Source organism: Dermacentor andersoni, chromosome 10 (assembly GCF_023375885.2).
Source record: "Dermacentor andersoni chromosome 10, qqDerAnde1_hic_scaffold, whole genome shotgun sequence".
In the NCBI taxonomy this organism is placed as follows: Eukaryota; Metazoa; Arthropoda; class Arachnida; order Ixodida; family Ixodidae; genus Dermacentor; species Dermacentor andersoni.
The window spans coordinates 89,906,903-89,934,665 of record NC_092823.1 but is presented as its reverse complement, the minus strand read 5'-3'; the positions used below and the strand labels follow the sequence as shown (position 1 = coordinate 89,934,665).

General features: G+C 45.2%; 1 protein-coding gene across 1 annotated transcript in view; it reads right to left on the bottom strand.

Annotated features, from left to right (window-relative positions):
- The window catches only part of ASPP (Ankyrin-repeat, SH3-domain, and Proline-rich-region containing Protein), a 70,693-nt gene that overhangs the window by 42,366 nt on the left and 564 nt on the right, over positions 1-27,763 (bottom strand). Inside the window, exons 2-5 of the mRNA XM_050191543.3 lie at positions 23,818-24,049; positions 15,194-15,381; positions 9,676-10,074; positions 745-810 (exon numbers count right to left, since the gene is read on the bottom strand). Of these exons, the coding sequence (XP_050047500.1) occupies positions 745-810; positions 9,676-10,074; positions 15,194-15,381; positions 23,818-24,049 (885 nt within the window). The remainder of the gene's footprint in view (positions 1-744; positions 811-9,675; positions 10,075-15,193; positions 15,382-23,817; positions 24,050-27,763) is intronic.

The following is a 27,763-nucleotide window of genomic DNA, read 5'->3' as shown; positions in this document are numbered from 1 at the left end:
CCACCAGATCGACGTGTGCCGACATCTTGTGCCTCAAGTCACAATGATTGGAGGCCAATTTCACAATGATGAAACAGATGTGAACTACAGTTAGGTCTGCCAAATTTTCTAGTTACTCTTGCTCGTACATTTCCCAGTTATTATGTTCTTTCCTCACATTTTTTTCAAAATTTTATGAATGAGGTTCTACTGCACAAGCTTGAAATGGCCGTGAACTTTGTTAATCGAAACATGTCAAGAAATTACTTTGTGAAATCATGAAAGAAAAAAAACCCACGGTTATTAGTGGAACTGAGATTGAGAAATGAAAATAGTTGGTTACCTCGTGCGTTTCATTAAATGTAGGTTCAATATACAGGGATGTGCATACTTCGCTTAAAATTTTTGAAAAAGGATTTTGCGCTTACCACTGCACTGTTCTTGCTCATCCTTGTCCCATGATTTCTGCCCAATTTCCTGTATCTTGTGCCACCAGAAGTCAACTTTCTAAGATATTTGTAGCTGTGTTACGTTCGTGCAAATGTGGCCCTTCTAGAGACAGAGAAGCGGACAACTTTATCACTCACACAAATGCATGCTGTATAGAAGCACGCTGTATGTCTTTGCAGATCAGCACGCCCTCAAAACTACTTAACGCACAAGATTCACATAAGAATCCTTAGAAGTGTTACATGGCACTACAATAGCATCGAGACATAATTACGGAATAGACACCAAATTGGTGAACAAACGGAGAACACTAACCAAGTCAGCTTCTTTGGCCTTCTTCTGGTCTGGAGGGCTGTTTTCCTCGTTACTGGCTGGCGAACCCTGTTGAAGAAATACATTGCATGGACGTGAGCAACATAGACTCACGACAGGCATTACAGCAGGGATATCCAAGGTGCCACATAAAAGAAAAAACAAAAAAAGGACTATAAGAAATTCGGAGGGACCTAGCTATTATCAAGTTGTACAGTGGGCAGTGTGTGTGAGTTGGGAGGTGAGATACAGCCTCAGAAAGCGTTGTCATGTATGCACACATGTTTCGGAAGCAACAGAAAATCGCATCCCTAAGCTGGCACAGTCGGAGCTGTCCAAAACTTGTAGAATCTCAGTAGCTGGTGTTCACATCTGCAAAGAATCGCAAAGGAGGTACTGATCCAGATTTTGGCATGTCAAATTTGCTATTTGTACTTTATTAGTGTAGAAAAGTTTCTTTGCTCTTGCGTACCTTACTGAAAAATTTCCTCTATGCTCCAATAATTAGTAATTTTCTCCGCATTCTTCGGCAATACAGATTTAACCCTTTGAAGGTTTTTGCTGTATATGTACGGCAGTGGTTTTCTGTCCCATAAGGTCTTTGCCGTATGGGTACGGTTTCGACCCTCCATTTGAAATTTTGCGCCATAATGATGATGCGTGCTTACTGGGAGGTGCTGCCACCTCTTAGGACTTACAAGGAGCATTTGAAATTTGCGCTACCTTCTTGCAGGGATAAAAAGAACTGCTTTCTAGCTTCAGCGCGTCACGCAGACTGCGGCAACACCCCTTTTGTGGTTTCGGTTTCGCTGCGTGATAGCAGTGGAGGCCCGCGAAACGTAATCTTTCTCTTTGTCGGCACTCTCTTGCAGGGGTTGGGGAAGTTGATTTCTATCTTGATTGGCGCTGCTCTTAGCTTGTTGATCATCGCCGCTTGCGAGGTATTCTCGCTCTCAGCAGCAACGCTATTTCGGTTCCGCCGCGTGATTGCAACGGAGGCGCGCGAAATGTGATTTTTCTCTTTGTCGGCACTCTCTCGCAGGGGCGGCGGAAGTTGATTTCTATCTTGATTGGCACTGCTCTTAGCTTGTTTAACACCGCCGCTCACGAGGTATTCTCGCTCTCAGCGACAACGCGCTTATGCGAGAGGGTGCCTCAGACCTCTGCCCAAGGCAGCCGCACGCAGAGAATATGTCATGTGTGTGCCAACACAACTCGTCGCTCCAAGAGGAGAACAGACACGCGTTTTAGGTGTGCAGACTGCGATAAGGCACTGTGCGTTGACCCGTGTTTCAAGGAGTACCACACTCTGAAATACTATTGAACATTTTGCAGTTTTTAGTGATGCCGACACCAAAATACTGTTCCTAATTTTTTTTTACTATTTATTCCCAACTTTATACATTCTGTAGATTCAAGATCGGCAATAAAGTAATTTGACCACCTGGGAAGGTTTTTTTCAAAATAATTCGACCCTCAAAGGGTTAAAAGAAAATCTGCATGATTTCTTATAAAGTTATACTGGAAATGTATGGAACTATTGTAATGCATATGGAACTGACCCAATAGTGATATCACTTGGTTTCTTCCGTAGTATACAATGCAGGGCTATTTCACGATCCCCGAAATTGCCCCTCCTATCAAGCAGGGCGTTAACAGCTGTTATCCAGAGGTTCACTGCTCATAGCTTACAACCATTCATGGTACCATTCAGTTGGTTCTACAACACTCCGACTCGGATTGCAACAATGCGGAGCCCACTCTAGATCAGAGCCAGAGAAAGCGCGCCCGAGTCGAATGTGTAGCCACTTGCCAAAGCAGTCGGAGGACGGTAGAGAAAACACGTTCGCGCTTTTGCTGCAAACAATGAAGGCATCCAGGCGCCAAAGCATTAGCCCGCTATTGAGCCATGGTAGACACCATACCAACAACAGCTGCAAGAGTGGGGACCGTAGCTCCACCAGACCTCGGTTGCTCCCCCAGGTTGATTGCGAGAGCACTTCAACGTACTGTATTTACCTGATTGTAAGGCGTTTTTCTTTCATTACTTTCATTGCTTGATCTCGACCCTCACGTTGCATTCGAATAATGGCAAAATTGACCATTCTAAAACAAATATTCTAGGTTCCGCAGTTTTCAGCATTACGTTGACTGTACCTTTACTTTAAGTCTTGATCCAATTCATAGACAAGTCGACTAAAGTCAAAACTTCTTTCTTGTTAAAAGCATTAAAAGCAGCGCCATTGTCAGTGTGCTTGTGACTTGTGTTATGGTTACTGTCTGCAGTAACCCGTGGCCTTTCACACTTCGACTCCGTTGATTCACGAAGTTATGGCAATGCAGCACGTTCGGCATGACGCCCTCCTCAAGAGATGAGCAATTCTGATGCCCAAGGAGCTGGAAAGCTCCACCGTGGCTCGATGGCTTGACGTCAATAAGGAAACGATTCATGAACGACGGGACCTCCTTAAATACGTGGTTGGTCGGATGGGCTCTGTGGACCTCGTAGGGGCCTGGCACTGCCCCAAATGAAATGGTTGTGCATTCGTTTAAGAAGTGCTTAATCTCAAACATGCTCGATTGGTCGGAAGGTGACCTGATTCTCAGGCAATCGCTTTCGCCAATAGTTTCACTTTCGCAAGACTCTGCTCGTCTTGGCACCAAACCCCTTGAAGTATATGGCCAAAAACGCCTTTGGCACTGTTCAAAGGTAGTGAGCTTTGCACAGTGCTAGAAACTAGGGGTGAGCAAATATTGAATGCGAATCGAATCGAACAGTAAACAAAATTTGCAAGCTGGCACCGCGTTGGCCGGGGCCGCCTCTGTTGGTACAATGTTCATCCAGGTCGACAGGGCTAATAGAAATGATAAGGCAATGTGGACAGAGGGAACGTCAACAAAAGCAGCGTGTATGTTTTAAAGTGCGAAAGCATGTGAGAAGACCAGGCTGACTAGCTGCTTTTGTTGGATACGCACGTGTTGGATACGTGCACCGACGAATTTCATGCCACTTTGAGAGCTGTCATTCTAGACCGTATGCATTATCTCGGGGCCGATCACTGATGAGGCACTTGTACAAATAAATTAGCACTACGCATTCCGTGATGGCTTGTGGCCTGTTAGCACACCGACCAGTAGCGAATTTTTGTCACAGCTACGTTGCCTCGGCCATTAAGGCTTAATCAGCAGTGCTTCATAAGGTCTTGGCGACTGTAGTAATGGTTTGGTGCCAAATTGGCGCACATCTATTAGCAACACCCACACAATACTTGGAAAGCCAACGAAAACCACCTCGGAAATGAAAGCAAGACACGGCAGATGAGCGAGGAGGCGGAAGGGAAGGGCAAACAGCGAGCGTCACGCAAACTTGCTGTGACCCTCCAGATTTCAGATTCTTCAACAGGCATCAACTTGACACACCGGTGATACCTGCTCTTCAACGTCAGTGCCAAGTAAATGTGAGGTGGTGATCGAGTCATAAGGTGCGCAGTTATTTTGTCCATCATACAGATTGGCCTTAGAATCACCCGCCTGCCGTAAAGTGGGATAGCCCTTCTGCGTTTTGGTGAAAAACCGGACGGCAAAACTTTCTATGCAACAAATAAATGATAGCCGCAATACACAGGTCCACTATTAAACTGAGAACCTTATTAGTATTCAGTACAACAAAACATCACTCATTCATTAGTTTCAAAGGAGTAAAAAGCATGCAACAAAAATTCCATTGATAAAAAAAATATTTCCCAGACCTTCATATACTAAAGCTGAGCTGTAATCAATGCTGATATACTAATTTGGTGTTCGTATTGCTATAATATTGCTATAATAAGAGTAGGTTGAACTGTGTACCTTGATTTTTTTGTAGTCGAATCTCGTTAATTTTAACTTTTGGTTTATTCGAACTGACGCTGTGGTCCCGTGAAAGTAATGTGTATTCCAATGGGCACAAACACCCAGTAATTCGAATGCACAAGCATTTGTGATGATTAATTCGAACATACTGCGCTATGACGATGTTCTTAGCAGCGCACCAAATAAACGGCGGCACCTCCGACCAGCCACACCGCAGCAATGTTCGTTACCAAGCTTCTTGCTGTTCGGTGCCACGCTTTTCATTGAAACGCTGTTAGCCATGGCACCAACTCCGTCTTTGTAATTTTCACCAATGGCTTCAGAGCACAGAAAGTATTGTGCATTGCATAATCGCAGTACCTAAATGTACACTTCGCCCGAATACAGGAGTGTTACGTGGTGAAGCATACCAAAAGTTAGAAGGGCAATTGTCACGGGACATGGCATGTTTCCTTTAATCATACACACATGCACCCGCTGTCTCCTATCACAGTACAAGCATCGATACACCTACACAAGTGTACTGGCAGGCCTTCAGAGCTATTTCAGACATGCCTGTGGCAACTTGAGCCCTTGGGGGCAGTAAAAGGCATGCATTCATTTTTTCGGACTGCCCGACGTTTTCGTGGCCTCTATGGAGTCTGAAAAATAGGACGTTCACTGTAATATGCGAATACATGTAAATAAATCTTCTGGAACTTCCCACTCATGTGCTATCTCAGTGCACATGTGCCACTGCAGGCAAGTCCTCCATTCAATTAGCTTCCTTTAATTCAAAAAAATGTTTGGGCCTCATCGAGTTCGAATTATCGAGATTTGACTGTACCTATGTTACATAGCTTGCTACATTCTTGTTATGCAACGCTAGGAGACTCCCAAGCATGTGCAGTTCTGAATTTTCTTGCCCAAAGTTTGTAAGCATTAGGTTTTGCAAAAATTTTCTGATACAGTATTCGGGTCAGCCGACAACCGTGGCTTAATATTGTGCGTGCGAGGGGGAGCGGGGAAAGTGGGGCAGAAGTGTGCCGTCTTTCGCACGCATGACATGGGGGGAGGCGAGGGAGAGGGGGGTTCTACTCCTGTGGCTGCAGTTAATGGCGCAGCTGCGCGGGTGCTTTATCTTGAAAACGATCTCTGATGTGGCCAAAGTGCGGCCAGTGCCGGTAGCTTCGTATGCACCGTGGTCATCGAGCGAGATGCGTTCATGCTTACCTGTGCACGTGTGACACGGTGCGTGTTAATTTAGTTAGTAAGCTAATGTTTAGAACATTATATGGCCGATAAAACTACTCTTAAAAATGCAAAATTAGACACATATAAGAAATACCGTAATCAGTTAAACCGAAAACTGAAGAGGGTGAAATTGGAATACTTTAGCAATCTTTTCGACCCCGCTTTGAGAAACAGTGCCTGAGACCAATGGGACCAACTAAATCGCTTGCTTAACTTCCGGTCAAGCCGTCCTATTGCTTCCATTGAAAAAGAAGGCGAAGTTCTGTGCAGAAAGGAACTTTCCAACCAGTTTAATAGGTTTTTCATTAATATTACAAAATCACATTGTGTTGCGCCAGATGTCCCTGTCGGTTATGCCTGTGCGGCACCAAGCATTCACAAAACCTTATTTATGTTTCCAACTACTGAATCAGAAATAATATTCGTGTTTTCCAACCTCCAGACGAGTAAATCCAAGGATAAAAATGGTTTTCAAATCCAACCATTTAAATTTGTAATAGACTTATTAGCCACGGCACTAGTATATATTTATAACCTTTGTTTAAGTACCGGCATCTTCCCAAAACAAATGCATCGCAAAGGTTGTTGCCATACATAAAAGTGGATCTGTTTCTGACTTTTCCAATTACAGACCAATATCGATTCTTCCAGTACTGTCTAAAGCATCAGAAAAAATTATTTGTTGCCGGTTCACTAACTTTCTAAGTAAGCATTCCGTTCTTTCTGACTACCAGTTTGGATTTAGAAAACGCAGGTCGAATGAGATGGCATTGAATAAACAAAAAGAAATTATAATTTACGCCTTTGAAGAAAAGCTTCTTGTTCTCGGGATATATATATAGACTTATCCAAAGCATTTGATCTAATTGACCACTTCCTATTATCTCAGAAACTCAGTCACTATGGCATTAGGGGCATCAGTCTTGCTTTAATACAGTCTTACCTAAAGTACCGTAAACAAATGGTGTGTTTAAGTGAAACCTCATCAGATGTTAAGCCAATCTTATCTGGTGTACCACAGGGAAGCATTTTAGGGCCTTTGTTCTTTTTAGTGTATATAAATGACATTTTTCATACCCCTTTCCGGTTCATCTCGTAGCTTAAGCTGATGATATTACAATGCTTGCCACAGGAAACACACCAGCTGAGTTATCCATCCGTGGCAACCAATTTTTGGAACATTTGCATCACTGGTGTAATAAAAATTGTCTTAAAGTTAATATGAATAAAACAAAGGCTGTGACATATAGAACAAAAAATAAAGTAGTAAGTATCGAACTATTACTAGGTAATGACAAGATTGATATTGCATCCAGTATAAAATCTCTCGGTGTTACCGTATTTACACGATTGTAAGTCGACTCGAATGTAAGTCGACCCCCCCATATCGCGTGACCGAAAAAAATAAAAAATAAGAGAGCATACCCGAGGGCGCATTCGATAACGAAAATTTATTAGTAGCTGACATGGTCACTGGGCTACTCGTCTTCACTAGTGCTGCCATCGTCATCGTTGCTGCGGTCCCACAGCGCGTCGTGGTCCAGCGAAATTTCAAATTTGGCAAACGACCGCACCAGGACATCTTGCAGAACAGCAGCCCACGCCAAATGCACCCAACTACACGCAGCCGTCAGGGAGGCTCTTTTGACAGGTCCGGCTGGCGTAATTTCGCAGTCTTCTGCCGCCAGCCACTCGTACTCACGGCGGAGCAGAACGTTAAAATTAAGGCGAAGGTCCGGGCTTGGTTCATGACCACGTCGCACTTCGCTGGCAAGGACCGATCACGGATTTCAGCGACGTACGCCGCAAGCTTAGCCTACAGCTCCGGAAAGCGTCCAGACTTTGGCACGTGGGAAATTTCTCACTTGTCGTCACAGGTGAAAATTTCGCTTCGCTGCAGTCGCCACTCTCGCACCACCCGTTTAGAAACATCGAAATTGCGGCCCGCTGTGCAGTGATTTGTTTCTTCGGCGTAAAGGATGGCAGCCCTCTTGAACGCTGCTGTGAACGAGTGCCGAACGATTAGTGGGCCTGGAGCACTCATGACGGCTGGGGAAGCATAGAAGTAGCACGTAGCCGGCAGTCAAGTTGAACGCGTCAAACCAATACCATGCCAATACATTATACTAATGCCTTCAAACAGAGAAAGAGAAACCAGCGAGCGCTGTCTGCTCTTCCATGAACTACCGATACTCCCCACAAGCGCCGCCGTTCTGAGGGTGCCGCCGCAAATGGGAACAGCGGCGCTTCCATCAACTATCGACACCCCCCGATGAATGTTGCATGCACTGTAAAAGTCTCAAAAATGTTGAAAAACACTTACGAAAAGCGAACAAACATGCGGGATAGCGAAAAGATACGGGTAGGGCCATAGAGCAAACATAAAATTCTAACTACGTTGTAGCTCCCGTTGGTATCGCTTTTTTTTTGGCGGGGCCATGTTTCGGTTTCGATTGTAAGTCGACCCCCCAACTTCAGACTTCCAAATTTAAAAAAAGGGGTCGACTTACAATCGTGTAAATACGGTATATTCTCTGAGACACTCAATTGGGACCTACAAATTGAAAATATTCGTAGTAAAATGAACAGGTTAAATGGCGTGTTATGTAAACATAGGTTAACCCTTCCCACACAGGTTAAACTCCTCATTTATAATTCATATATAGCACCAGTGATACTTACTGCCACACAGTTTGGGGTACAACGACACAACACAATAAACAGCGCCTTCTTATTGCACAAAAGCGCGCGACAAGACTGATAGCTAATATACCGTGGAATGCTCACACCACAGAATATTTCAGGCAGTTCAATATTTTAAGAATCTACAAAACTGCTGTAGCAGCGAACAATAACCTTATGCTAACAATGTTTCAGCTAGTACGTCATAAACCTACATCTGATGTACGTCACTCTATATCATGGATCCGACAGTTATGTCGCACCAAATACCGCACACAATCTTTATCGTACATCATGCCTAGGTACCTAAATGTTCTCGAAGATAATCGTTTTTCTCTAAGGTTGCTTTCTACACAAGCTTTCATGGAATTGATAAATCTTTTCGAGCCTTCGAACGAATAGCTCACCTGTTTAACTGAATGACAATGCATTGTAGGGGACTTGAATGAATTCTATTTATCTGTATTTTTGTCTACGTTGGCATTAGAATTGTGTAATGGGAATTGGCGAAGAAACTGTAATTGCATTAATTGTGTAAAATCATGACGATGTAATAGATTACGTGTAAAATTACAATTATGCAAAAGATTATGAGTATTGTGAAATTGAATTCTGTTCCTGTGTATACTTTGCAAACTGTCGCATTGCCTTTGTTTTTCACCACACTGCTTCTCTGTAGGGCGTAGGGGGTCCTCAAGCTGCATTCGGCAGCTTTTTCCCTTCCGTCCTCTCTCATTTCTGTACTTTGTTTTGAGAGAAATAAAAAATCTATCTATGTATCCTTACTTCACATAGCTGTCTGCTAATTTGCTATCACAATTGATGCTTTGCCTTTCAGGTGAAATCGGAGCTTGTTTTACTTGTTTGTTTTTTTACTTGAGACATTCATTACTCACTCTTTGCAATACCGTTGTTACAGATCGCGACCAATGTTTCGGAAGTGAGGTGTTTTGGATATTACGGACGTTGGATAAAGCGGCCAATTTTTGTCGGATTATCAGAGCCCATTGTAATGAGAGTCGACTGTACCTCCTTATTAAGATACGTCCTCGAGAGCAGGGTGTTGAACTGAACCAGAACTAACTGAAAATCAGAGCTGAACTGCTATTTCTAGTTGAACAATAACTGAACTGAAGTAGAGTAAATGTGGTACGTTGTCCAACTCACCTCCGGCTGCCTGTTTGGTGGAGGAAGAGGAGGTGGAGGGGGTGGAGGTTGTAGTGGCGGAGCTGTGCGGAACTTGGTGTTGTACGGCAACGTCTGGTACTTGGGGTCCGAGCGTGGCCGGGGCTCCACCGCAGCCACATTGGCGGCGAGCAGGAGTGGAGGCGGTGGACCTGCTCCACCTCCGCCACCGGGCCGGACATTACTGGTCACGACTGTCAGTTGCTGTGGCTGCTGCTGCAGCTGCTGTTGTTGTGCCATCTGCTGCTGCTGCTGGCTGTTGTGCAAGCGCTTCTTGTGCAGCCTTTGACGCAGCTCCGCGATGCGACGGTCCAGGGCCTGCACCTCTGCCTGACGCTGCGCAAGCTGTTCCCGCTGCTGCCCCGCACGCTGGGCTCGTGCCTGGAGTGGAACAGACACTCCTGCTAGTATCTTACTTCATTCCAGTTCAACAAGATATGAGCATTGTTAACAAGCACACAGATCAGCTCACATGTAAGCTGATACAGGTCTTACATGTAAGGTGTAAGAAGAAAAAAAGGCCACCTGTTGCATCAGCACCCTTAGGTGCCACTTAAATAAAAGAAAGCCTGTAAGTGAGTGGTTAGTTCCAAGTTGAAGCTCGATATAACAACACGAATATGATAAATTGAATTTAAGAACCAAAGCTAAAATGCTTGCTTCCTACATCCGTGTCTAATGAATCTATGCTTATACTGAATACTGACTATAGCAAAGGGAATTTTCATGTAGGATCCAACTTACATTTAAAGAAATTTGACAGTATTTACTTTTGAGTGCTTACATGGGCAATGTAGTAAGCAGAGAATGTGGGAACACACGAGCAAGGTAGCGTCAGGAAGGAATGATCATTCAGCCCATCATTGCAGCCGGTGTGGCTGTGTTTTATTGTTTACTTTGGTCATAATTCTTGGCCAAGGAAAGATGGGAATAGCCAGATAAACATCCGAAGCCTTTGAGATAATGGAGCATGACAACACTTACATTGGCATTATGTCACTTAACCAAAAAACGTGTGTTGCCACAATGTACTGATGGTGCAAAACCAAACCCTATGAAAAGTGTGTTATAACTTTTTACTTATAATTTTACTCATCAGAAAGGAAGCTTGTGCCCTGAAAGGCAAAGCGACACTCAACTCTCAAGGACAGTGGCGAGCACTATAGTCCGTGAAGTCTAAAACCCACAGGTTAAATCAGCTTGCTATCTACACGTGTCCCACAGAAGAATCCAAAGCAATTGTTGGCACCCACATACATTCTTGAATGTACAGCCTGTTGCGTCACGTATGTAGTCTGATTAGGCAAGTCTCTTTCACGATGAAATTGGCAACATTCAAGAAATTCTGGTCACATAATACGGGAATGAGCGGCCACTGCTAGGCTAAGGTGCAATTTAATTTGTATTTGCAATGCCGACATGATGGCCTCCACCAGTGGTGTCATCCCAAGCAATCACAGGTCGAGGCCAAGATTGTCCTGGGCACCATCCGGGCCTTTATTGACCAGGCTAATATCCAGGACATCACCTGAAAGAGTAGTCCCTTTTTAAAGCGAATAGCTTTCTTTGGCTCTTTTGCCCATCTTCATGGTCGATGGTAGGCAGTTGGAGGTTGCTGGTTAGAACAAACGCCTTGATGCAAGGCACATGCACAGTTGCTTTGTGAGGTGCATTCGTTGCTGAACGCCAACTGTCATACCTCTTTGAGAGGCACATGCTGTCAACATATATTACTGCTACAAATGTGCCAGTTAACGTTTGAAGGTTTTTGCCGTATATGTACGGCGGCGGTTTTCTGTCCCGCAAGGTCTTTGCCGTACGGGTACAGTTTCGACCCTCCGTTTCAAATTTTGCGCTATAATGATGATGCGCACTCACTGGGAGGTGCTGCCACCTCTTAGGACTTACAAGAAGCATTTGAAATTTGTGCTACCTTCTTGCAAAGATAAACAGAACTGATTTCTAGCTTCAGCGTGTCGCGCAGACTGCGGCAACACTCCTTTTGCAGTTTCGGTTTCGCCACATGATCGCAACGGAGGCCCGCGAAACGTGATCTTTCTCTTTGTCGGCACTCCCTTGCAGGGGTTGCGGAAGTTGATTTCTATCTTAATTGGCACTGCTCTTAGCTTCTTGATCATTGCCGCTCGCGAGGTATTCTCGCCCTCAGCGGCAATGCGCTTTTGCAGTTTCGGTTCCGCCGCGTCATCGCAATGGAGGCATGCGAAAAATTATTTTTCTCTTTGTCGGCACTCTCTTGCAGGGGCTGCGGAAGTTGATCTCTATCTTGTTTGGCGCTGCTCTTAGCTTGTTTATCACCGCTGCTCACGAGGTATTCTCGCTCTCTGCGGCAACGCGCTTACGTGCGAGAGGGTGCCTCAGACCTCTGCCCAAGGTAGCCGCATGCAGAGAATAGAGAGTTTTAGTTTAGGGGATGCAAGCGGCTTGCGTACACAAGAACTAGGGCGACGGTAGTGCGCATGTGCAGACCACTACTTCCACTTGCGTCCTTGGGTTGTTGGGGCGGCCGAAAACATTGCTGCCCCTAAGTGGTCCCGTTACCTACGTGACTCTCGCAGTGTACGAGAATGTACGAGCAGCTAGCGGGTGGATAATCTTATAAATCTTTCGCCAAGTGTCGACAGACGTCGTTTTTATATATATTAGAGAGGTTTAGTGTGTCCGGTATTCGGGTAAACGCAGTTGGGGCGTTGGGGCGGGGAGTAAACGGGAGTGGCCTGCATGGTGCATCCACCTGGTGCTGCAAAACTCAAACGGAAAAAGCAGCTAATATTGATGTAACCAAGTCTATTCTACTTCGCTGTTGGTGTAAATTGTCGGCACTGCCGTAATCGTGTTGCTGCCAAAAATTTACATCCGCAGCAAAGTAGAATACACTTGGCTACTGCAATATTAGCTGTTTTTGTCTGTTTGAGCTTTGCGCCACCAGGTGGCTGCACCATGCAGGCCGCTCCCATTTACAGCTCCGCCTGCGTTTACCCGAATACCGGACACTCTAAACCTCTCTATTAGCTGCTTTTAATAAGAATAATTTTATGTGCTTTACTTCATATGCTTGATTTCATGTTTTAAAAAGTGACAACGCAGCAAATATCAGACGTTGATGGTGCTGCGAGCGCGTGCAACCTCACTGCGGCTTGCGTTTGGGGCTAACATATAACGTCTTTCTGCTTGCGTACGCAAACGCAAACAAGCGCTAGGGGCCCCAACGCCTTGCGTCCCTAAACTAAAACTCTCTAATATGTCATGTGTGCCAACACAACTCATCGCTCTAAGAGGAGAACAGACGCGTTTTAGGTGTGCAGACTGCGATAAGGCCCTATGCGTAGACCCGTATTTCAAGGAGTACCACACTCTGAAATACTATTGAACATTTTGCAGTTCTGAGTGATGCCGACACCAAAATACTGTTCCTAATTTTTTTTACTATTTATTCCCAAATTTATATATTCTGTAGATTCAAGATCCGCAATAAAGTAATTTGACCACCTGGGAAAGTTTTTTTCGAAATAATTCAACCCTCAAAGGGTTAATGACTCAGTTGTTTACAGAATTACGCAATGAAACGATAAATGCTGCATAAATAATCCCTACTGTAACAAATGTATGTCCTCTAGCACACCGTTTCTTTAATAAAGTGAATAGCTTTATTCCTATTTGCAAACATTGACAAGCGACAGTTTCTGCACCAATTATTTATAAACCGAGCTCCCCCACCTTTCTGTGCCCAAATGACTTCAGTCAGGAGTGCACGCTGTAGCCACTAAAAATACAATAAATACATCTCTCTTTCTTGGATACAGAAGGCGTGTCTTGTAATTAGCGATAATCTGGTGAAAAGCGATCACCAGCAAAAAGTAAAACCATTTGTGCATGAGAATACTTAAAATCATAGCTGTGATAATAAGCTTGAGTAGTGAACCGAGTATGGTAGTCGTGGCAATGCTGCTGTGCTAGACATACGCTTTATGTGAAATTACACGCTCATGTTAATGATGAAGTTGATTCGTAAGTTCAGCGATTGTCTTGGATACTTCTTATTTGTTGCGTACATGAATTTTTCGTTAGTTTTCATCTTAGTTTATCATGTACAGACTTGCCCAACACTTGGCTTTCTTGGACATAATTATGACATGGCATGCCCATATTGGTAAGATAATGTAAAATAATTTTCATAGCATGCACATCTGAATTAAGGTAAGCACCTAGAGTAAGCACCATAAGTAGCAAACTGCATAGCATCGCTTTTCTGACATGCATGACATGACAATGCCTGCACATGCACAAATGTCGCACAGAAAACTAAAATGCTGTTTAAGTGTAATCGAATGCTAGAGTCCCAGACAGGGTTGAACTACAATGCAAAAAGACATTAGTCCAAACTAGGAAGTTAGTATACAACGTTGTTCACATGTTCCTAAAAAAAGAGAGGATACTAATAGCACAGGCTAAAAGTGATTCTAATCTGCAAACACACCGAAAAAAGAAGGAGGCACATCTTGTCCCCAAAACATAATTGTCATCTGTCTTGCCTACATATCCCTTCTTTAAAACTCTGTGCTCACTACTTTCCTGTCAAGAATGCTATGTCACGCGAGTAACACGCACACTGAACATGCGCAGCCTTAAAGAAAAAGGCATGCGACATAGACAACAATCACTGGTCTGCGATAAAGTAACCCCCAAAGGATGCAAACACTTTTTGAAATACATGTTACACAGAGAAGAAAAGATTTGAAGTTTTGCCCGATAGGCGAAGCACTGGCAGTGCATTATGCACAGCATTATGCATTATGCACACTGTTCCAATAATATGCACAGCAATACGTTGCTGTAATGCAGCACGCGAGTCATCTGCTGCCATGAAGCAGGGGCAGCTACGATGCACCTCACAATGCTGGCACGAAAAGGTGAGCTGGCAGCGGCGTTACAGAAGTCTCACCTAGATTCACCAATGACATGAGAAAGACACAAAAGTGTCGGCCATTTGTGAGCGCCTAGTGAACGGGCCAGATAGCTTTAGCTTGATGTTTAGTGTCCCTTCCATTCAGACCAGTGCATGCGCCATGGCATGGTACATGCACAGCTGTTCAGCCGCCACTCATGTAGTTCTGTGGACTTTCTAACCCTGTGCGCATAAGACTGCGCATACACCGTCGATACTGGGACAACATGGCAATGGCACTGATGGTATGAATGTGCTTCGAGTGTCTGTATAATTGCTATTGCAACAAAAGATGATCCTAACTGTTCGCACATTGCAGTAGTAAGAGATTTAGCTATAGGATTCATTTTACCAAGCGAGAAGTGTAATTAATCCACACCAAAGCAATGTGCAAATGCTTCTTTGTCGCATTTGATATGGTGCTAAATGCTGAACCAGTCCTGAGAGAAATGGGTCATTTTATGCTGAAGGAAACGCGTCATCAAGCAGCTTAGTCAGGCCTAAAACATTCCTGCGTGTCCCAAAAGTGTCGCTCACCATAAGCATCTCGTGCCGTGCCCTGTCTGTTCCAGCTGTGGCAGAAGTGACGCCGGCGTTGCCATTGGAGCCAGAGTTGCGGCGCAGTTCCTCCAGCTGCCGGGTGAGCTCCTCCACCTTGGCAGCTGCCACTGACAGCTCTTTCTCTTTGGCCGAGAAGAGGGCCCGCACTGCCTCCAGCTCAGCCGCTGAATTAGTAATAATAATTATCATTATTTAATATGAAAACATTCAGACAATGAACAGAGAGGAAAATAATGGAGCGAACAGGTTGGCAACTTATGCCGAGAGGGACACAACACCTGCCTGTTCTTCCAGGAGGAGGGGATAGAAACAGAAGTTGAAGGTGGGCAGAAAGAAAGTGTAAGAAATAGAAATCACCAAGACTGAAGTAAAGCAAACAACAAAGAAAAGACTGCGGCAATAGGAATGATAAAAAAGCCCCGCAGTTCGCACTAATTAGAAAAGAATATAAAAAATTTAACAAGGTCCCATTCTTGGCAAAGAAAAAAAAACACTACAAACAGGAAGGCGACTAAACCAAAATCAAATTACCAGTTGTTTTAATGTCCCAATCAAGCAACACAGTTTCTGAGAAACATTATATTGGAGATATTGATTTAATTTTAAGACACCTGGGGTTCTTTAACATGCATTTAAATGTATGTAGATAAGCATACCTGCATAAAAATGCAGTTGCCATCGCGGTCATGAATAAAACCACAACCTTCTTTTCGGCAGCAGAATGTCACAGCTGTTGAGTCCCCACGGTGGGTTAGGCAAGACAACATGAAGCTGTACTGCCATTTCGATATCTTCCTTTCCCCCTTCTTGTTTCTGTCGACGGCTCAAGCGACAGCCACTTCTAGTCCTCTTTCCCTTTCAATCCTCTTCCCACCTTAAGCTATACATTTTGGCCTGCACTCCCAGAATAAACGTTCATTCCCTGCCAACCATGCCTGCATCTGCTTGCCCACGACGGAGTAGCTGGTGATGAAACAGTGGTAACGAGTTCGGCTTTTAACCACGGCATTAAGGCAGATCTTAAAGGTCCTGCCTTCAAGTGACCCCAGAATGACAGCAATGGCCTGCTTGCAGTAGCCGGACTTCGATGAAGCAAACAATAAGTGGAAGTATTATGTCCTCAGAGCAAAAGCGTATTTCGAAGCGAACAGTGTGACGGGCCCGTCTAAGAAGAGAGCATTACTGGTTTCAGCATTGTATAGCAAGACAATCGAGGTACTAATTGGCAGAGTAGCCCCACGTGCACCAAATGCATTAACTTACAACAAAGTCGTTCAGGTTTTGGATGGACACTACGACGCGAAGCACGAGATAACCGAGAGCTACAAGTTCTTCAACTGCTCACAACTTCCCGGCAAAACCGTTAGCATGTTTCTTGTTGCTATTCGCCGAATAGCAGACAACTGCAATTTCGGCACGTCACTTGATCGCATGCTTAAGGATTGCATTGTCTGCGGCGTACGCTCCATTGTGCTGCGGAAGCAAATGTTAGCAAAAAAGGATTTCAAGCTAGAAGAAGCCAAAGCATTGGCACTATCTGCCAAAGCCTCTGAACACGATGCCGATAGAATGACATCTGAATCGGCGCCCTTGCTTAAGCTACAGGCTTCCGAGGTCAAGGCTGTTCAAGCTTCATGTGTTCGTTTTGTGCCGCAGCAGCGTGGTAGATGTGGAAGTGGTAAACATGACGAAAACAGCAGTAGTTGAATCAGAACAAAGTGTTATTGCTGCAGGCACCATGGTAATCTCGAAAAGATGTGCCGCATCCATGTGAATAAAGGCCGCGCCGCATTACAAGTAATGCAGGAAGAATCGTTGGCTCTCGAAGAAGCCGTACCTGAAGATAACAATAGTGAAGGAGCACATATATAGTCATAATGGCAAAGCCTCTAGTGCAATTCAAGAAAGACAGGGACGTGACAGAGACACAGGACAGCGCTACTGACTACCAACTCGCCCAAAAATCAGCTTTGTTGAACCACATATATAGACCTTACTTTCTACACGAAAAAACCACCTCGTGCCACTGGTATGGCATAAGTTCACGTGGGGTGGTGTGCAACTTCCCATGGAAGGGGATACTGCCTTGCCTGTCTGCATCATTTCTCAGGACGTTTTTGAGAAGCATCACGAACAATGGCCGGCACTTACACCTTCACATGTGAAGTTATCGTGCTATGTTGGACCACTGCCAGTGCTGGGAGAATTGCAGCTCTGTGTGCCATATAGACTGTCTCCGTAAAGTGCCCGCTTATTGTGCTCAACTGCTCGAGACCAAATCTTTGTGGCTGTAACCTAATTTCCTTGCCTGACAGAGCAGGGGTTCCAATTATCCGGTCGGCGGCACAAGACATGCCAGACGCAATGCAAGGATCTACAGGAGCAATGAAAAACACTGTCGGTGACTACTACAATGTGTTTTCGAAGGATCTTGGCCTAATCAAGGGGCCTCCGGCAAGCTTGCAGCTGGAGGGAGCCGTGCTGAAATTTTGTAATACAAGATCCATTCCTTATGCTCTAAGGGACAGGGTGTCACAAGAGCTGGACCAGTCGGCCTCTATCAGGGTACTTTCACCCATCCAGCATACAGATTGGGCGCCTCCCATCGTGCCAGTAATTAAGAAAGACGGTGCAATCAAAAGTTGTGGCTACTTCAAAGCCACCCTGAAGACAGCCTGTGCAGTTGAGCAGTGCCCTCTTCCAGTTATTGAGGGTATGTTCACATCATTAAACAGAGAGTAGTTTCAGCACTCTTGATTTACGAGATACATACAATCAAGTACCCTTGGATGAAGCCTCTAGGAAGCTTTGCGTCATTAACGCACACAGAGGGTTGTTTATTTATACAGTCGACTCTTGTTACAACGGACCCTGATAATGTGACAAAGAATGTCTCTTTCATTCGAAGTCCATTATATTCGAAACGCCTCACTTCTGAAACTTTGGTCGCAATGTCTAACAATGTTATTGCAAAGAGTGAATGACGAACGTCCAAAGTAAAAAAACGAACAAAAAAAAAAAAAAAAACTCACTGCCCTTCCTCTCTGTGAAGAAGGATGACCAGCGAAACTGTGTATGTGGGCCCCTTAATGGGGAACAGCACCTGCACCGTGGGTCGGCCAGGCATTTCACTATCTTGGGGATTGGCCAACGTATTGGGAGTGGTTTACGCCTGCTTCACTTCCACCACGGTTCGGCTCGGTAATGTACTATCTTCGGGATCGGCCCATGTATGGGGAGAGTAACGCTTGCGTCACCTCCGCCGTGGGTTGGCCCAGCATTGTACTATCTTCAGGATTTTTTTCTACATGCGGACACGATAGTGGGGAAAGTAGCCCTAAACAGCTTCGAAGTATTATTTTGCAGTCTCGCCCAAGAGACGAAGCATCGATTGCGATAGCAAATTAGTAGACAGCTATATGAAGTAAGGATAAGCAGTTTTATCGGCCGTATAAACTTGCAAAGTTCGCTTAGTAACTAAATTAACAAGCATGGTGCCAGGTGCGCACACGTAAACATGGCCATATCTTGCTCGATGACTGTGGAAAGTCGATGTCTAAGCATGGGAGTGAGGAAGTGCTGCAGCAGCAACGAGTGAATTGACCATTGTGCTGTCTCTTGCTTCAACATGAAGTAAACGTCGAAAGCACAGCGCATGTGAAGCTACGGGCACTGGGCACACTTTGTCCACATCGCAGAATGCTTTCAAGGTACGGTGGCCCCACCACAAGCAGCAGCTGCCGGACTAAAACTCCCTCTCCCTCGCCTCCCCCGTGTGCCTCAGGCATGAAAGAACATAGCATTTCCGCCTCGCCTTCCTCCCTCGCGCACACGATATTGAGCTACGATTGTCAGCTGTCCCTCACAAGTCAGTTGTCAGCCTGCACAGACACGGCAAAAGTATGTTTAATACACCCAACTTTGAAAAAAAATTGCTGCTTATTTCATCCACACTAACCAATAGTCCATTGTAGTGCGGTCAGTTAAAAGTGAACTTCATTGCATTAATAAAATAGGTAGAACAAACTAAGGTTGAAATGTGGTCTGCTACATCCGAAAGTCAGTTGTACACGGGTCCATTGTAACGAGCGTAGACTGTAATAGGCTTCCCTTTGGAATATCCACTGCTCCGGCTATTCTTCAAAGAAAAATGGATGCGGTACTGTCAGGATGATTAGGCGTCGAAGCGTACTTCAATGATCTACTGATTTCGGAGACTCATGGAGATGGAAGTGAACAGCTGAAAAATGTGCTAGAATGTTTCTGAGAACACAGAGTTAAGCTAAGGTATGACAAGTGAAATTTTCAGCAGCCAGCCGTCACTCATCTTGACCATAGGGCACACAGAGGGTGTCTTCCCCAGAGCGAGAAGAATTTAGATGCTAGTGCATAAGCACTTCGCCCATATAATGTTGGTGAGCTGGGCTCCTTTTCAGGAATGCTGATATTTTATGCTAGATTTTTTCCAAACATGTCTTCTCTACTTTGCCCCTTAACAAACACCTGGAGAAGGCACAAAATTGGAGTTGGGATGGCAACAGGAAGCTGCCTTCTACAAACCAAGGAAGCTTAAAGCAAGCTCAGGTTTGTGTACACTTTGACCGGTTGAAAGAGTTGAAGCTCGAATGTGATGGCTACCCGTACTGTGTAGGAGCAACGCTTTTCCACACAATTAACGGCATGCCCAAGCCTGTAGATTTCCAGTCCCGTACTCTGTCAGTTGCTGAAAAGAATTATTTCCAGCTGGAAAGAGGCCCTTGCTCTGGTGTTTGGCATCACAAAGTCTGTGATTACCTTCTAGGTCACGAATTTACCCACGTGACGAACCACCAGCCCCTCTTGAGTTTGCTGCAGTCTGACCGCCTGACACCTACTCTGGCTGCAGCACGTATCCAACGCTGGGCGCTGTACTTGGGAGGCTACCACTACAAGCTGCAATATGTGCCAGGAAAACTGCTCAGCTCGGGTGCCCCTAGCAGACTGCCACTGCGGTCTACAGAGATGGATGAAGTGGGTGAGCCACCGGAATATGTACTTGCTCTTGATAACTTCGACGACGGTGTGGTCACAACACGGGAACTGCAGGAGCTATTGCCACAGACCCCACAGTAACTGCATACTGCATGGTTGGCACAAAAGCGTGAAACACCTGGAGGGAACTGTGCGGCTGTTTTTTGACTGTAAGCTAGAGGTGTCAATATCTCACTGTCTTGCTTACTTGGGCAATCACACCTGAAAAAAAGCGGAACGCACTTCTGAAACCGTTGCACGATACCCATCATGGTTCGTTGGGAATGAAGTCAGTGACAAGGTAGAAATTTTTGTGGGCTCAACTAGACCACAATATGAAGAGCTGTCTGCCCGCTGCCCGAACTGTGTTCAAAACATGCCAATGCCGACCGCAGCGCCACCAGCCAACTGTCCGCAAATGCACAAAAAATGGTCACGGATTCATGTCAATTTTGCCGGACCGATGGCCGGCAAGATGATTCTAGTGGCAGTGGACACACAGATGAACTGGATTGAACTCATGCCAGTCACATGCCACAACGGCTCGCATGATCAGCTGCCTGTGCACCATGTTCAGCAGATTTGGTGTTCCGCGAACTATTGCCTCGGATAACGGTACGCAATTCTCTATTCAAGAGTTCACTACTTTCGTGGCTAAGAACAACATAACCGTTAGCACAAACTAACAGATCGTAAGCACAGGCCCCCACAACAGTAGGGTGACCACAGCGCTACAGGCTTACCCAGCAGAGGTGGCAACCACGGAGACGTAACGAGTGCTTAAGTGTTTTATCAGGTAATGCAAGCCAGTGCAATTGTTCCATTTTTAAGAAGTGAGAAGTGTTGCAAACAGCACTCTGCCACTTCAATGTCTCTTTTGTTTCTGTCGGTGGCGCAAGCAATAGCCGTTTCTGATTATCTTTCCCTCTGAACCTTCTTCCCACCTTCAGCTACATATATTGGCCTGCGCTGCCAAAATAAGCATTCGTTCACTGCCAGCCGTGTCTGCGTCTGCTTGCCCATGGCTGAGTAGTTGGTGATGCAACAAGGGAGTTTTATACTTATACCTAATTGGATTCTCCCTTACCCAAGAATATTCCAAGTTACCTTGACTGATTGATGAGGTTTATTAAAAGAAATGCAGGGGCTACGAAAGATGCTGCTGTGAAGGGCTCCAGATTAGTTTTGACCGATTGGGGTTTTTTTGGTCTCAACCAAATCACTAGCACACAAGATTTCTGCTGCAGGAAAATGGGAAAATTGTGTCAGCTCATCATGCTTTGTTTTAACAAAGCGTGATAATGGCATGAAAGTGATGACAAGGCAATGACGGCACGGCACTGATCATGACTGCAGTAAAAAAATGAAGGCATTACGATGACATGGCATGGCATGGCAGCAATGATGGCACAGCGACAACAGCATGGCACTATGACTGTGGTATGACAACTGCAAGACTGCAGCACAATAATGGAAATGACAAAGAGGGCGGCCTTATGATGACAATGGCATGGCAGCAACAATTACAACAAAAATTACGCTGGAATGGCAATGGTGCACTTACCATAATCATGATCGCATGACGATGATCATTAGTTGATTGATATTAAAGACAGCAGTCACGTAAGGTTGTCATGATCCCAGTAGTATCAAAATGTATCAAGGGGTTGGAGCTCAGAACTGCTGCTCACTATAGCTAAGCAAACGAATAAAAAAAGACAATAGATTTTGCACGCATTTTTGCATTCTGCTCTCTTTCAAATACTGCTTCCATTGTTGGAAAGCAAGCATGCATCGAACAAAAGCAAAATGCTGCATTTTTCTGTGCAGTGGAAGAACATATCAGTTACTGCGGTAGGTATCCCAAAGAGAAGGCATTAGAGGTAAGGATGAATTGACGAAATCTGGTGGAATATAACATTCAAGACCTGTGATGAAGTTGCACTGAGCTGGAGCTGTTGCAACCAGAAAAGACAAGCACACAATAAGCCTCTGATGCTCAGATTATTTGCAACAGTACCTGACCATGTCAAATCGAAGACCTCCTACTGTGGGGAGGCACTGGGTACCTTTGCCCGGCTCTCTTGAACATTACGCTAATCTCAAGCAAGAAGAGAGGAAGGTCAGAATTGCACTGCCCATGAATGAATGGGAGTGTGGGAGTTGACTGCTGGGTAATGCCCTGACCAGATGCGACTGGGATTGGCTTCTTTCAGAACAGAGACCAAATTCAAAGAACAATAAAAAAGAAAAGAGACACTGGACACAATTGCAGGAAACCAAGGTGAATATTCAAGCTTCTCTCACATACTTTGCACGCCCATTGCAACATGACACATGTTTAAAGCCCAGTGCGTTCTGTAGGCAAAATTCAATAACTGTTGCGTCTGTTTCGTTTCACTGTGTTTGTGCATGTTATTATCTATACCCATGCACTTGCACACTACTACTGAGGTCTATGTCTGTGCTTAGAAGTTATGGCACCTGAAGCCTCAAATAGGAGCTAGTATTTGCAGAAGTGTTACGCAGCATAAGGTTGCTCAATGTTGCTGAATTATGGTTGACACCACATGCATTGTGCTGAGCTGGCTTTCTGCTTTCATGCACTATGCCAGTGCCTCCTCTATTTTTTTCCAATGTCAGCCAGATGCGGCCAATCCGACCATTCACCACCCTTTCCTATCGTCCTTTCCTGCTATGCCCCATCGGCTAGTGTTTGCGCCTGCTTTACGATCACGGGGGAGAGTACCATCTGGGTGGCCCCTCACAAAAGAAGTCAGAGGAAGACTGACAGACGTGTGATAACCTGACAGACGCAGGGAGAGAGTCTCTAGAGCTTCTCCTGCGGAACAGCAGCGGCCCAAGCTCAGACACACGCATGATGCAATCAGTCGTACTATCAGGGTAGTGTCGCATCACGGCAACTCACTGAACTAAAGCGCACCAACGGCTCCCATAGGGGAGCGAGCGATTGCACCGGCATTGAAAAAATAGAGGAGGCATTGACTGTGCAATAAGTGTCGAAAGTTTACAGAGTTTGGGGTCTGAGAAAACAAATTTCTGAGCAGTTAGTTTCCAACCATACCTTGTAAAGCTTTAGGACACTGCATAGTTTCCATATAGACTAGTCATCACCATTATAATCATCAGCCTATCACATGTCCATGTACGATGATAGCCTCTCCCAGCAATCTTGAATTGGCTGTCTAGGGTTAGCTGATTTGAAGTTATGCTTGCAGACTTCTTAATTTAATCACACCACCCTAAATGTCTGCCACCCTCAACAATGCTTCCCTTTCCTTGGCACTTATTCTGTGACTTTCAGAGACCACTGGTTATCTGCTTAACACATCACATGGCCTGCCCTACTCCATTTATAATACAGTACTGTATGCCACAACTAGCGTATATTAGTACTGGCGAGAAATCCAAATACCACACTGTGTAGCCAGGCGGCAGAAATGGATTTTCCTCAGAATCTATGGTCCATAAGCTTTTGATGCCAACTGCACATCCTTTCCAAGTTGTTCGTTTAACGAGAACGGGCCATGACCCTCTTAAAGGTAACCCTGCCCATTGCGTACACGTACCGAGACTGGCATTGCCGGCCTGCTGCTGGTCGAGCTGGGCACGCAGGCGACGCAGCTTGAGTTCCTGCGGCTCGTGTGGTGCCTGTCGCAGGAACCGCAACCGCTGCTCGCGGGCCACCAGCTGCTGTTGTTGCCATGCCAACTGTTGTTGTTGCCTCAGCGCCACTGCACGCAGCTCCGCCACGCTCAGGCCTCCGGCGGCTGGCCCGTCACCAGCCGTGGGAGGCGGAAGCTGCATCAGGGGACACCGGATGGCGCGTTGAGAGGTGGACAAGTATCATTAAGATATACAATGCTGAAACCAGCATGATGAGGGTGTGGCACTCAGAATCAACTTGTATAGTCATTTTTCTTTTTATTGTTATTCCTGTTTTGCTCCTTTTGTTTGCACGTTTGCCTCTCTTCTGTATTTATGCCGCTGATTTCTTTATGCACATTGTCTATGCCATTGTCTGCTAGTATTTAGTATTAAGAATTGTATGGTGGTGTTCGCAGTTTATGTTACCTTTGCTCCTGGATTTGTTACCCATTCGTGTGATTGAGTTCTTTGTACTCTTATTTCACTTTGTAACCTACCCTTACTCAGTGCCTCACCTAGAGGCCTGCAAGGCATGTTAACTTAATAAATCGCCCATAGTGAAGCTTCTGAGTATGATATCCCAATGATGTGGTGGCAGCATTTGGACCAATGAAATCGGAATCATCCCAAGTCTGGTTAATGTGATATCATATGAACATGAAACTATAGCGGAAAGCAATTGATTCTAAGAATATGGTCCTAATGACGTAAGCGAAGTTATCAAAGAAATACTGAGATTCAGGGCTCATCGGCATTGGCAAACGGCAGAGGTAATACAACTGAGTTCGCAACCAGAAGCAAACGGTTGCATTGGTTGAAAACCTACTGAATAAATCAGTGACACAGAAGCAGGAGATCTGTATACGTTGACGCTTATTGGAGCACGGTTCTTGGGTGCCTGTTCCTGCGTCGAGCATCGGCATAATCGAGCAAATGCGTAGCACAGCCCAAGACGAAAGCGAACGTGGAGCACAGCAGGGCATGAAAGATGCGAGGCGGAAGGCAGGGGAGGAGGGTATGACAAAAGGTTGAGAAGAAAAGCGTAGTGTGGCGAAGATGGTTACGAGATGGCGCCAAAGTAGTGCAAGTCATCTGGGAGGTCTGTCGGCAGTGGCTCCTGTGAATCGCGCTCACGTGTCACCCCCATGCTGGCTCTCGTGATTAGCGAGGCTGTCGCGCCACACTTCACCCCATTTGCAGTGTGCCGCACGAGACAACATACCGCACGTGACAGTTTGCACCAGCCAATATATCGTGAAATGAAAACACTATAGAGCTATGCTCAAATTTCGCATTAGAAAGTATAGTGATCATTGGTGAATTTTTTTTATTTAGTGAGGATGCAGTGAGCAGACATGAGCAGGCATTTCGAGATGACTTGGGGTCCAGAGAGGCAAAGCGGGACAATAAGCTGACAATGACAGCAGGACCACGGCGGTAAAAGCGCGATGTGTCTCGTCTAAATTGGGACGTCTGGTCATCTTAGGTAACTATTCAAGGTTGGCAACTGACAAAGGTGCCCGAAAGTGACAAAGGAGAGGTGACATGACAGGCAGGGTGCATTAGCTGCCACTTACCAATGTGTAGGGGTGTGCGAATATATTATCTTTTGAGACAAAATCAAATACAAATTTAATTGTGCCAGAGGTCAATCGAATAATTTTCACCAAAGAGTTTGCGCATAATTAACAGCAGCTTTTGGATTTACCATAAAATGTTCACATCCTAGAATTCCGAACGTTAGTAAGTTTCTGTAATTACATTACATGTTATGAAGCATGTTTTATTGAAAAGCGCCAAATGGAGCATAAGAAACAAACTAGGAATTTCTTTGCATGCATAGAACTTTTCTGACAGTGCGAATGATCGCATTATAGCTAGTAAAGCATGGCTCCCTGGGTGACGCAGCCTGCTATTTTCCTATTTTCTCATGTTTGATGTTTCTGCCATGACCTCTGGGATATTTACCCTACTTTTACTTCAATTTTATATTCAATTGGGCACAGTTAATGTTTCCAAATATACATGAAAGATGTTTAAAACATGTTCCTATTTACAGATAGTGACTATTTGATGTGAAGACCGAATTATATAGGACTTCATTTTTCTTGTTATTCAACAGTTTTGAATATTCATGCACCCCTACCCATTTGAAAGAAGATTGGATAGGTGGATGGAGCTTTTCTAATTGTTAATTGTGGGATTGGGTGATAAGCAGTGCTAAAATACGAATAAGAGAAATGGTCAGTTTTGCTGGTTTAGGAACAGTTATAAAGATAAACCGTTTCCAATCATTTGACCAAGCATTCTTGATTCCCTCAATCAGGAAGAAGACTTCAGAATTTCCAGGACAGTTCTTTTAATTTTTGAAGCAGAGATAACAGTTTTACCAAAGCTTGCTGCTAACTAGGTACCACGAGTCACTACATCCAGTTAAGCTAACATCAACTGAGAGTCTACTCCAAGAGGAGGTGGTCGCAAGAATTCTGTGACATTTTAGTGAGGGTGAAAAAAAAAAAGCACTGCCAGAGGTGCGAGTTAAAAATGTAACTACTTGTTGGTAGAACTTTCACAATGCATGGGAAAGTACATAGCACATTCGCTGGTTTATATCAAGTGAGGGTACTCAACATCAAGCTTGACCAGAGGGTTTTGTATGTGTGACACCCTGTCAAATTTAGCTGGCGTCAAAGTCAAGACCAGCTCTGACTACGGAGGAGCCATGTTTGTTAGGCCTTTAAAAAGTTAGTTTTTTATAAAGCATTCATAGTGAGCTTCCTGCGATAATTAACTGTCAACATAGCCAAGGCAGAACACTACTGCAAATTTCCACCCAGGTGCAAGCCTGCTCACTTACAGTGCTCGTCAACAATGAATGATAAGCAAACAGCTTGTTATGTTGCTAAGTCCGGTCAGTTCCGAGATTCAGCAACTGAGACAACATTGAAAAAATGGATCAGACTGCGAGCAGATGATGTGTGGCCATTGCCTGCAACAATTATGCTTTTTTATCAAATCCTACAATTAAGTTTAGGATGTGCAGTAGCTGCAAGCAAATCATTAATTTGTAAATGTCACAACAGTAGAACCGTTTTCTTTACCTGTGTGGAACAATATGCGAGTTCCACCTACGAATTATGTAAACGCATATTCGATGCGACAGCCACCGAACTTTATATCTGAAGGTACCACTGTGACAATGGTTCGTGTTTCAACGTTGCTTATTTTCCCACTGGTTTAGAGGGAAACATCGATGAATGATATATTTGACTCTGGTTCGAACTGAGGCTCCGTCCCAAGCTCGAGACAAGCCGAAAACGTGAGCGCATTTTCGCGTGTTGGTTGAAGTCAGGCGTTGCGTGCTCTCGTTTGGCGCATTACCAAAGCGACGACGGTCGAAGGCCGACCGCTGCGGACCCCCACTTTGACACCACTACAAACGCGCCGTCGTGCACCTACGACGGAGCGCACGGTCCCGAAACCGACGCGTGGAATCGGCTTCTCCTATGCCACACCGGGTAGGTTCGAACCTCACACAGCACCCACTGAGACCAAAATTTCAACTGGTTCGACATCACGAACGTGGAACTCGCGTGCGTGAAGTGGAGCAAGTTTGAATGTAAGTTTTCCATTCCCCGGACCGCCCGCTGGAATTCGCCATCACTCAAACTGCTCGCGGCACTGAGAAGGCCGCTGGTTGCGAGCGGTAGAGGCCACAAGCTCCGCGTTCGCTCGATTCGTCGGAACACTCGTGAAAACAGTCACAAAGCACACACGAGAGACAGCTCGCGCTCGTAACCGCCACTTGGCCGCGGCACGGGGCGCGCGGAAGCAACACCGCAGCGATTTCACGCACAGCCGCGAGGC